Source organism: Leptopilina heterotoma, unplaced genomic scaffold, assembly GCF_015476425.1.
Source record: "Leptopilina heterotoma isolate Lh14 unplaced genomic scaffold, ASM1547642v1 Lhet_1051, whole genome shotgun sequence".
Lineage (NCBI taxonomy): Eukaryota > Metazoa > Arthropoda > Insecta > Hymenoptera > Figitidae > Leptopilina > Leptopilina heterotoma.
The window spans coordinates 567,552-579,978 of NW_025110820.1; the positions used below are offsets into that span (position 1 = coordinate 567,552).

Genomic DNA, 12,427 nt, shown 5'->3' on the forward strand with positions numbered 1-12,427 from the left:
GCTTCTTACTGTTATATTGTCAAATATTTTGCTTTTATTATCATTTAAATTTTAATAAATCTTAATTTCATTCATTCAAAACATTTCATTTCAATTTTAATCCAGTTTTATTAAAACTTAAACTTACTTCGTTAAATAAAACTTAGTGATTCCATCCAGTAATTATAATTGTATTATTTTAAAAAAGAAAATTCGAAATCAGGATTACACTTAATAATTATTATAATTTATTGTATAAACTAAATATAATTTAGTTCTTTTATATTTTAACTTACTTGCATTTTGAATTATTATTTCTTCTTTTAATTTTTTAAAATTTCAACTGATTTGAATTTAAATTTATTATAAATTAAATAAGTTTTAAATAAGCTTATTTTAATTAGCAGTAATTAAAAATTTAGGTACACATCGATTCATGTAAATATGTAAATTAATTAATCTAAATTACATCCCAGCTGAAAATGTTCTATATAATTACAGTAGAATAATTCTATATAAATTCTAGTTAACGTTTTATATAATTTCTATATGAATTCTTATAAATTTTTGTAAAGTTTAATTAGAAAAAATATAAAATTCGTTAAATAATTTTTCTAAACATTATATTATTGTAAAATTAAAGTTTTCATTTGATTTTTATGACAAATTTTACGCAAAGATTGTTGAAAACATTTATATTTATAAAATTAATTGAACTTTGTAACTATATAATAATATAGTGTTAAAAAACATTATTTCACGAAATTTATATTTTTTCTAATTAAAAGTAATTAAATTTTAGTAGAATTCATGTAGAAATTCTATAAAATATTCACTAGAATTTACATAGAATGATTCTATAGTAAATTCTACAAAACTTTTTCAACTAGGATTTTATTCTTTAAACTAATAAACTATATACAAAAAAAGGCTTCACACTTGATAATTAATTTTAAAATAGTAGCTTTAGGACTGAAAAAAGTAGTAAAAAGAGTAGCCATCGAAAAATTATATTTCACAAAAAAAAAATTTAAACGATTTCTAAAAATCACGAAAATTTAATTCTGACTTCCAAACTTAGATAAAAAATATTTGCTTTTTGTCCTGATTATAACTTCAATTCTAAATTTTTAGAAAACTAAATTAGTTTTTAAATTATAATTTAAAATTATTTAAACCTACGATTATATTTAGGAATAATTTTCAAAAGTAAAAAACACAAAATTTACTTTAATTAGTTTTGCAAAAATTTCCAAACAGGTAATTGAAAATTTTATTTTATCTTTTTAGATTATTTACGGAAATTGAACTACATTTAAAACATTATTGATTACAATTTTTCAAGAAACCAATTTTTAAACAATTGCTAAAGTACAATACATTCAAAACTTGAATAATATTTTTAAAAATAAATATTTTATTCGTAGCTTTTAAAAAATAGAAAACTAGTTTTACTTATTTTTATACATTTTTTGTTACTTCTTAATTTGATACTGTGCGCCAGTAGGTAAGGAGATAAGATTATTATTAAACTACGTAAAATTCAATATAAACTGTAAGAAATTTTTAAGAACGAACGAAATTTTTAAGAAAACTTTATTTAAAATCATAGCTATAAAAAAAAATCTTGAGTCGTGCTATTATTCAAAGGTCACATACCCATATATATTTTATTATGGAAATACATCACACTAAATAAGACGACCTTTAGAAAATCCGGGAGTATTTTTTAAATAATTAAATTTTATAAGACTATTTTTATATTTAATACATTTCAGAAAATTTTTCTGGATATATTTTTTATTAAAAAAAATTTCTTAAACAAACTTTTTTGAAATTTATTGTAACGATGTAAATCGTCACTACACCTGTCGAAGCGATCCCCGAACCAAAATGTTAATCGGTATAATTGAAAAGCCTAGATTGCCGGGTGACCCACCAGCGGCGGTGAAAGTATGTCGCGCGGAAAGATAGTCACAAAGAAAGTGACAGAGGGCAGGGCCGGTGAACTTATTGTTAGACAGAAAAAGAGATAGAAGAGCCAACGGAGTGAGAGAGAAGAGGAGATGAAGAAGAGACAACACAATAGCCGTGGAGCGCACAGTGGTTCGAAATGACAAAAATCGTAAATTGTAAATCTTCACGCGAGTTTTCAACGAAAATAAGTGTACAAGGGATCAATCGACGCAGAATTACACCTAGAATTTTCAAAAGTGCGATTTTCAAAAAAAAATTCACTCCTCTCGTAACTACGTTCAAAATGTGTTAAAAATGCAGTTTTTTTAATTGTATGTATCTGAAAAAGTTTTAAAATCTTCAAGAAGCATTACTAGGAGTATGTAACGGGTTTAAACGATAAATATGATATTAAAATTTTATTTTCCTGACTAGTAAAAACAAATACGTTTGAGACACAATGCAAAAAACATTTTACAACATTTAACGAAAATAACTTAAAATAATAACTTTAAAATTCAATAACTTAATATAATAACACGTTCATTTCATCTGTTAATGTGCGATGCTGTTTTTCTGGAATGTCTCTAGTCTCTGATATATAGATATCCGAAGATGTTAACAATCTTTCAAAGACATCCTGGTTTGTGCAAACTCTAATGAAATCGTTTATTAATTTCTCTTTTTATACAAATGTACTATTAATACTTCACATTTATGATAGATTATTTGATTAGAGTACCTGGATTTTTTTCGAGAATGAAATTCTCGAAATCTTTTGATGTCTTTGTTTCTCGTTTCTTGTGCTTCTTCAGACATCATATATATTGGCAAATCAAATTTCTTTAGCACAAGGTATCCATGCAATAAAATTATATGCATCGAAGGTGGCATGCAATACCACGGATATAATCGTACGAATTCGCGTGCTGTCTCTAAACCATAAATCCTAAACTCTTCAATCCTGATAGAATGCCCACAATGCAGGACAGATAAGATATTACTTAGACGTTTCAATAACTCTTTATCAAAACCTTTAATTTAGAAAAATTGTAATAAAAATAAAACTTTTCAAAAAAATTTTTAATTAATTTAATGTAGGTATTCTTGCCAGTCTTTTCTGATACTATAGCAATGTTTTCAGATTTAAAAACTGTTCTGGCAGTATTTCCATCGTTCGTACTTCCGAAACCTTGTTTAGGAGTATCTACCATTATTCCTAGAGCATCCCTAAGATCTTTCTGAATTTCTGCCTTTCTCTGTTTCATTATTTCTTGGTTTTTACCAGTAACCTGTTTCAGATGTTGGAATTTTTAAAAATAAATAATTTAATAATAAATTAATAAATTTAATAATCTTATTTTAAAATTAAGTTTAATATTCATTTTAGTTATGTCTAATTTAGAATTTTCATTTAATTTAATTTTTACAAAATTTAATTTAAATTTTATCTTTTCATTTAGAACTTATTGATAATTAACGTACCCTCCATTTTTCAAAATTTAATCTGTACGATATATGTAGCACGCATTCCATAAATCGAATATATGCATGGAGAAGTGAAAATCCGTATTGGGTCAAATTTTCTCAAAAAAATCAAAGTTGGTCATGGGTCTTTCAATTTTTGTGAAACTTGGTATAAAGGTAGTTTTTTATGACAGAAGATTTTAGGAAAAAAAGATTTTTCAAAATTTTCAAAATTGTGGATTTTACCGGGCATGAAACATTAAAGCACATTTTTTTGAAAAACGAATAACTTTTATCCATTTACTTAGATTTTGTTTATATTTTAGGTAATAATAGTTGATTATCTAACAATTTAAAGTGCAATATTAAAGAAAAAAAATCCAAAATTTGCCCGGAAAAAAAGTCAAAAAAAATTTTGATTTCATTTTTTCGGGCATAAGCACCCCTTCGATTTTTTTGTAACTATAATATTTGGATTCGTTATCTTCTCCAGAATTTTTTGCAAAAAAAAATCCCTGGAGACTTTAAAACTAACCGAAATATCGAATTTTTTGTCTCGAGGTGCACAGATTTCGATCTCGCGTAAACACGCCTGAGATGTGCACCAAACGTTCTTAAGCGTGAATTTTCGCATTCTTATATTTTTTGTTAATTTTGAGTAAAAAAGGAAGGTTTAAAAATCAAGTTTTGCAATTACAAATTTGTTTTTAAACAAATTTGAATCTCAAAATGTGTATGTAATATATAAGGGGCAAATTTTCTCAAGTGTACCATAATGTCAAAATTGCAAGTTGTTAGATCGGGCTAATATTTTCACAGTATTTAGAACTATGAATCAGTACTTAAAACCACCAAGTAATTATGAAATTTTATAAAAAAATGTAGGGGGAGGGGGTTGAAGATTTTGGATAAGTATGAACAGTGAGTTTTATAAAAAATCGTAGCTTTTATATAATAAAGAAAAAAAATTGTGACCTATATGTTTTTTCTGCTCTATCAAATAGTGAGAATTTTTTTAAAAAATTCAAAATTTAACCCTTTTTTGAAAATTAAAAATTTTTTTGATTTTTTTTCCAAAAAAGCCATTTTTTTCTTGTACCAAAAGAAAGCTTATGATGTGTACTTTCAATTTATGTAATGAAAAAAATGAAGTTTTTTTTTGAATTATTAATTAATTAATTAATTAAAATTGAAATATTTTACAATGAAGTATTCTGATTAAATTAACGTTTTACAAATAAATATTTAGAAAAATAAAGATAAAGTGTTAGTTTTTTTTAAATCAAATGTTTATATAATTCTACTTTAAAAAAATATATTTCAGTTATTTGCAACGATTGTTTAAATAAAATATTCAACACATTATGCGTGTATCACGCTTGATATTGATATTAAAATAATAAAAAATTATTTAGATAAAAAATAATCATCTCTTCTTACATCAAAAATGTAAAAATTTAAAAAATTTACTTTAGAAAATGTTAAAAAATATTAAGCCGGGAAGTATAGTTAAAAAAAATTTTTAATTTTTAAAAGAAGAGTTAAATTTTGAATTTTTTAAAAAAATTCTCACTATTTGATAGAGCAGAAAAACATATATACCTACCAAAAGCATATAGGTCACAATTTTTTTTCTTTATTATATAAAAGCTACGATTTTTTATAAAACTCACTGTTTATACTTATCCAAAATCTTAAACCCCCTCCCCCCTACATTTTTTTAATGAAATTTCATAATTACTTGGTGGTTTTAAGTACTGATTCATAGTTCTATAAATACTGTGAAAATATTAGCCCGATCTAACAACTTGCAATTTTGACATTGGTATACTTGAGAAAATTTGCCCCTTATATATTACATACACATTTTGAGATTCAAAATTGTTTAAAAACAAATTTGTAATTGCAAAACTTGATTTTTAAACCTTCCTTTTTTACTCAAAATTAACAAAGAAATATAAGAATGCGAAAATTCACGCTTAAGAACGTTTGGTGCACATCTCAGGCGTGTTTACGCGAGATCGATATATGTGCACCTCGAGACAAAAAAATTTTGAAAAATCTTTTTTTCCTAAAATCTTCTGTCATAAAACACTACCTTTATACCAAGTTTCACAAAAATTGAAAGACCCATGACCAACTTTGATTTTTTTGAGAAAATTTGACCCTATTGCAATGCTTCATCGTTTATAGGTAATTGCAATAAAGAATCTATTTGATTCATTTTGGATATTTTTGCTTTACAAATATCGCAAGTTTGACTTGAAGAGTCATTTAAGGCTGTTATTGTCTATGAAAAGTAGATCTATTTAGTAAATATACAGTATAAGAAATTAAATATTATACATGTAAAATAAAAGTTTCAGTGACTGAATTTATGTAATATTATAAATTTGACATAAATTCTCACTTTTCCATCAACCATTGTGAGTGAAAAGTCAAAATTCACTAAACCTTCTGAGAATTTTAAATCTTGCAAATTTTTTATTTCATTTTTTAAATCGTTTTCCTCCTTTTTCAAAATTTCATGAGTTTCTTTTGTTACGGTATAACCTCACATTAACAAAAACAAAAACAAAACAAAAATAGAAAACCATTTAATTTATTCAAAATTAAGAATCATTTTTCTTTTAAATGTTTCTCGCGATAAATACTATTGAAAGGTGATATCCTCGGATATCACCAAGCATAAGCTGCGTCAGCACTGCACCGGGAACGAAGTTGGCCTACTTGAGCATATTCCCTTTATAACTAACAAAAGGTTAGTTAACAGAAAATTTTATGAATTTCAGGAAACTATCGAATAATGATTTAAATGTTGATTGCAAATAAATGGATAAATAATGATGGTAATGGTTAATGGTAATTAATTAATTATATAATAATATTATTATTGTTACTATTATCATTACTATTATCATTATCATACATTATTATTTTTATTATTATTATTATATTATTAATATTATTATATTAATTAATTGTGATAATAATTGATAAATAATTGACGGTTGATAGAATAATAATTCTCTCTTAACTACGACCAACACAGTTTGTATAATAAAATATTAGCAACGACAAATTTTAATGGGCGCAACGAAATGCAGCACCAAGCAAATATTGGTTACAGAATTAAAAAAAAAAGAGAATCAATTTACTTTCGCCAAAATACTCTAAACCTCCCGAAAATGTTCCCTTCAATTCCAGCCGACGTAAAATGTAAAATGGAGGAACAGCATGCGTTTTCTCCTTAAAATATTGTATAAAGCCTGTTAAAATTGGTTAAACTAGAACGACAATTACTCAAAAGTAATAATGAACCTTACGGCAACATTCCCATTTTGAAAAACCACGAACGGCAATGTTGCGAATGTTGCAACCCATAAAACGAAGCTTGCGGCATCTGCCTGAACAGCTTCCGCTGGGTCGCAACATTCCCATTTTGAAAAACCACGAACGGCAATGTTGCGAATGTTGCAACCCATAAAACGAAGCTTGCGGCATCTGCCTGAACAGTTTCCGCTGGGTCGCAACATTCCCAATTCAAAATTAATGTACGACAATCTTATAAATATTTAAACACGATTTCATGATTAAAAGTCGAATGTATGGGTTATGTGTGCACACTCTGCGACATCGAAATAATTCAAGAAAATTTTGCTTAGCATATTTGTTATAATACTAATATGTTGTCAACACAACTAAAAATATTTAACGAATAGAAAAAGAGAAATTGTCTTATAAAATAAAATTAAAATTAAAATAAAGAAATAAAATAATCCGTAATCATATCGCTTAGACCTACACAACTTCGGATGGCTGTGGCGGTGCACGCGCATACATATGAACTCCTTTGGACAATGCTAACCGTAGCAATACGCACACAGACGTACTATGCATAGTACGTACCACTAACACGTTGCAGGCCTCTTCTCGTTGCTTCTTCTCCTTCGTTACATCCTTCCTCTTTTCCCCTGAGCCCCACGTGTTTGACAAGCAAACGCACGTGCATGATTCAGACCGATATTATTTCTTTTTAAAGCTCAAAGAAATAATAACTAAATTATTTATCCCAAATTTATTTACGCCAATCAAAATTATGCGGTGTGTCTGAAGTTGTTAAACAATTACAACCAGAACACCAGCACTAGTTATTAGTGCAATACTTTAATAAATATTTTCGATATTTATTAATAATAATAATAAACAATTTTTTTTATTATTATTATTTAATTTTTTTTATCAAATTCATTTTTACTCTTCTTTAAATTTTTTTTTTGATTGAAATTATTCAAAAAATAATAATTTCAGAAAAGTATCAAATTTCAATCTCTCCTTGCATCCCATGTGCTTGCCGAACAAATGCACGTGCAACGATTTAAACTGAATGTTATTTCCTTCTACACTCAACAGAATAAAAGGAAATTATATTTTTCAAAAAGGGAAATTTTATTTACGCCAATCAAAATTATGCGGTGTGTCTGAAGTTATTAAACAATTATAACTAGAACACCGGCACTAATTATTAGTGCAATTTTATTATGAAAAGAAAATTTAATCTTTTTATAATAATGATGCCAACAAACAATTTGATTTTTTTTTATCTTTTATTAATTGATTGGAATTATTGAAAATAATAATTCCCGAAAAATATCAAATTTTTGCAAACACATTTCCGTTTCTCACGCCAACCGTGAGATCCGCAAGTCAGCAAAAATCTTCTTGACCAATAGGCCCAGAGTTCCGACCCCACTTTTACTCCTACAACCACCTCTTCTATCCCAAATCTTCCCCCAGATTTAGAAGCAAGGAGTAGAGGAGCAATTAGAATTTTTAAAATTTGCAGTACAACTTTCGTCTTGTTAGTAAGCTCCTCGTAGAGGCTTGAAAGCAATTCGCGAAACGCCGGGACTTGCCCGTCTATTAATCGACCCCTAGCCTAACAGACCACTACAAGATAGTGTCTAGGACCTAGGATAGACGAAAAAAAAAAAAAAGGTAAAAGCTTCACATTAGTGAAGCCCGACCAAATTTAATTACTTTCGCTATTTTAAATTTTATTTTAATAAAATTTCAATTAGTGTTAATGATTAAAATTACGCGTAAATTAGATTCACGGACAAAAAAAAAATTTTGAGTGGTATAAATTATTAAATTCAGTTCACAAGTGCGTGCTCTTCTTTTAAATTTTCCTCCCTCGGCCCGTGAGTTTATGTACGTGTGTGTATTGCCTAGGTCATTTGAAGGCAAGGCCTAAGTAAATTCAAAGACAATTAAGAGTTTTCGCCCGCTGAGCATCTCAAAACTCAGGCGGTAGTTGTAAGAAATTTATGTTTAAAAAGAAGAGAGGGTGAGTTTTTAAAATATTGTATCGTTCCATTTTTCTTTCTCTCTTGTATTTTTCTGTAATAATTTTCTTATTCTTGATTTAAAATAAATTGTACTTTTATTTGAAATCTTGTTTTCTTTTCTGTCTTTGTTTTGTTTCCTTCTATTAAATAAAATCGGAAAGGATGTTGCTTGGTAAATTCTTTTAAAAGAGAATAACGAACCCATACAATAAAAACAGGGCCATTCGGCTCTGGCAGCTTGGTTCCTCCGGCGAACCTCCGCAGGCGCGCGGTAGACTCTCTCTCAAATTGTCCAGTTAAAAATTTTCTATATTTTAAATTTTGGTTTTCCAAATTTATTTTCGGATTCTAATTAATTTATTATATAATTATTTTTCGGTTCGTAACAAGCTGATGGTGGCAGCGGTGGGATCTTTCTCACGTATTTGCCCGGCCCCCTTTCGAATTTCAAAAGAAAATTTTGTCACTGTTTTTGAAAATTGAAAAATTTTTTTTTGTTTGTATAAGATTTAATTTGTGAGACATTGTGATCATTGTTTCTATAGCGCAGAGAGGAATAATTCTTCTTAAAGTCATCTCGAATAAAAAAAAAAATTCTGAAAGGAAAATTGTTAAAATTTTCCTTTCGTTTTCACTGTTTAACTAAAGATAAGTAGTATGTGACGACCCTATTTTAATAGTGGGGGCTCCAGAACATTATTTGAGGTTAAACAGAAGTTCTTTTGACAAAAGGAAAATTTGCCTCCCTTATTTTCTCATTTTCACACCATATTTTCTCTTACTTTCTTCAGGAAAATTTTAACAGTCATCCAACCCTAATTTGATTTTAACCGGTTTGAAAAATTAAGAAAATAAATTAATTTCCTTAACTTCTCCTGTTTGACTAAAAGTGAAGAGTATGTGATGACCCTATTTCTATAGTGGGGGCTCCAGAAATTCATTTAAGATTGAACTAAGGTTTTGTCAATAAAGAGAAAAGGTGTCTGTTATTATTTTTTTTATAAGAAATAATTTTCTTTAGTGTCATTCTAAATTTGAAATAGAAGTTGAAGGAAAAATATTTATTATAATTTTCTTTTAATTTCACTACTTGACCGGGAGTGAGTAGTATGTGATGACCCTATTTTTATAGTAGGGGCTCCGGAGGCTCACTTGAGGTTAAGTTAGAATTTTCGGTGACGGGAGAGAATTGATTCTATTTCTTTTTACTTTTATCTCTTTATCCTATACCTTCAATACCTAGTCTTAATCTTGATTTAACTGGTGCGGAAAATTTAAGAAAAGAAAATAATTTTCTTTAATTAATTTTCCTGTTTAATTGAAAGTGAGTAGTATGTGATGACCCTATTTTTATAGTGGGGGCTCCAGAATCTCAATTAAGATTAAACCAAGGTTTTGTCAATAAAGAGAAAAGGTGCTGATTACTATTCTATTAATAAGAACTGGTTTCTTTAATGTCACTCTAATTCTGAAACAGAAATTGAAGGAAAATCATCGGAATTTTCTTTTAATTTCACCACTTGACTAAGAGTGAAAAGTATGTGATGACCCTATTTTTATAGTGGGGGCTCCAGAAACCCATTTGAAGTTGAGTTAGGATTTACGGTGACGAAAGAAGATTAGTTTTTGTTTTTACCTGTAACCCCTTTAACTTAATCATCTTCGTTTAACACCTACTTTTCCTTATTATCTGACTTCCTTTAGTTTATCTTGATTCTCTAAAATGTTTCGTAATGCCTCATAAATGCAAAAACGTTTATTCAGGTAAGAAACTAAAGAACTTGATAAGGACTAAGAATCGCGTTGAAATAGAGAAAGGGATTGTGAGTGACAAGAATTTAAATAGGCTTATAGCTTCAAAACGCAAACCCGAAAGACAAACTGAAACCTCGTCGGAAAATTCGGGAAACTCCCTAATCTCGTGGGAAGAATTTTACGATTGCGTCGAACACATCAAGAACAAAGTCGAAGCCGAACTAGCTCTTACAAACAAGCGCAGAGAAATTGAGCGTCGCGTGAAACTAGCTTTGGAGGAAAGGGAAAAGGAAAAACTAAATTAGAGCTTTTCTTTTGCCTTGATAATTCTATTTTACATTGTTTCACACTTGTAAAATTGTTTTGCGATGCCGAATAAAAATAAGCGCCGTGGTGGACGTTCAAAAGTAAAAAAATCCTCAAAGGCAGGGACCCTTATTAAACGAGATGCCGAAGCTTCACACGATACCAAAACCATCGAAGTAGCGCCATTAATTAATAAGCATAAAACAATTGAGGATACTCAAAGAGAGGGAAAGGTTTCCACTATTAAAACTAATATCTTCCACCGACGCCCTCTGGCTTCCAGAAGAGAGGTCACAGAAAAATTACATTACTCTGTAATTTTCAACCCCAAATTCCCGTTCCACCGAGGCACAGTCATGAACAACCACGACTTAAAAAAACTTTCTCTGACGTTAGTTCGATCAGCTGACCTTTTGACAGACACTTGCACTTTAAAATTAAGAGTTAGATGCATTGAAGACTTTAACGACCAAAAGGTGAAATTAGTAAAATTTACTAGTCCGCTTCAACCGTTAACTGTGACTGTAGACTACGACAGCGACGTTGTAATTTTGGACTGATTCCTTGCCCCTTTCATTTTCCTATAATCAAAAAAAAAACGACATGAATCAAAATGACAATTGCTATTGGAGACGAACGTGATTTTCTGTATCTACCACCATACATAACAGTAGAAACAGACAAACTGCAAAACGGAACGTTGAATATCCCCATTGACTTACTGACAAAGTGTAATTATATTCCGCAATATAACCTTAATGATAACTGCACTATACAAGGAGACTTGGACAACGACTATATTAACAACACGCTGGTCCAGATTTTGGGTGAGGTTTATTTGCCAATAAACGGAGAAGAAATTTGTTTCAAGGTAGTAGAATCGCAAGACGCTACGTTGTGCGATTTAGGCCAAGGTATCTTTGGTTTTGAAGGATTGTTAGAACTTGAATATATCCCTAGTTCCGTTCCCTAAACCCCCTTCCACAACCGAGACGGAAATTTTGAGGCTACTGGCAATTTAGGGCATAAAGCCCTTTTAAAATAATTTTATTTATTCTAAAAGGATAGTAACTCGGCTTTCCTTGGCTATACCCGAACGATTTTCTGAAAAGAAAATCGAGATCCAAAGAAGATTCAAATTTTCTTTTCATTTCCTTACACTCAGGAGGCGCTGGCCAAAGTACTAGTCACCCACTTTGGAAAGCCCCTCGGCCGCGTTTATAAACCTTATTCGCCAAAAGAAAGGAAGGCATTGCCTTTTCAGAATTGAATCCCAAATTTTCCTCCTATAAATTAGTTTAAATTTTATCCTTCCTTATCTCTCCACCATAGATAATTCTGTTTGTTCCTTGAATTTTTTTTAATAAAATGCCTTCCGGTCTATCAAAGCCAAAGAGAGGCAAGAAATCAGGGCTCAAGCATACCCAAAAATCAGGAATCAAAACAGGTTCAGAAATATTTTATAAGCTAACACACCCAACAATCAAGATCCGTCCAGTGTGTTCGGTTAAACCTACTCCCAAACCAATTCCAGTTGTTATTCCACCTGCCCCTGTTGTAGTCCCAATCGTACACGAGATCATAGACTTAGACGTGGAACAAGCTCTGGCACT

General features: G+C 29.4%; 1 protein-coding gene across 1 annotated transcript; it reads right to left on the reverse strand.

Annotated features, from left to right (window-relative positions):
* Window positions 1-2,461: 2,461 nt before the first annotated feature.
* On the reverse strand, window positions 2,462-7,414 carry LOC122502016. Its single transcript, XM_043611861.1, has 5 exons — window positions 7,312-7,414; window positions 3,421-3,521; window positions 3,047-3,227; window positions 2,678-2,969; window positions 2,462-2,591 (listed from the first exon to the last, which is right to left on the reverse strand). The coding sequence occupies exons 1-5, from the start codon at window positions 7,412-7,414 to the stop codon at window positions 2,462-2,464; spliced, it is 807 nt and encodes a 268-aa protein (XP_043467796.1).
* Between the last annotated feature and the right edge of the window lie 5,013 nt (window positions 7,415-12,427).

Bases quoted from the DNA above. Each gene is read 5' to 3' on its own strand.
- LOC122502016 (XM_043611861.1), bottom strand. From the start codon at position 7,414: ATGCACGTGCGTTTGCTTGTCAAACACGTGGGGCTCAGGGGAAAAGAG. The intron at 3,522-7,311 runs GTACGTACTATG...GATTTTTTTGAG, and splicing joins AGGCCTGCAACGTGTTAGTG to AAAATTTGACCCAATACGGA. The intron at 2,970-3,046 runs GCAAGAATACCT...TCTAAATTAAAG, and splicing joins TATAGTATCAGAAAAGACTG to GTTTTGATAAAGAGTTATTG.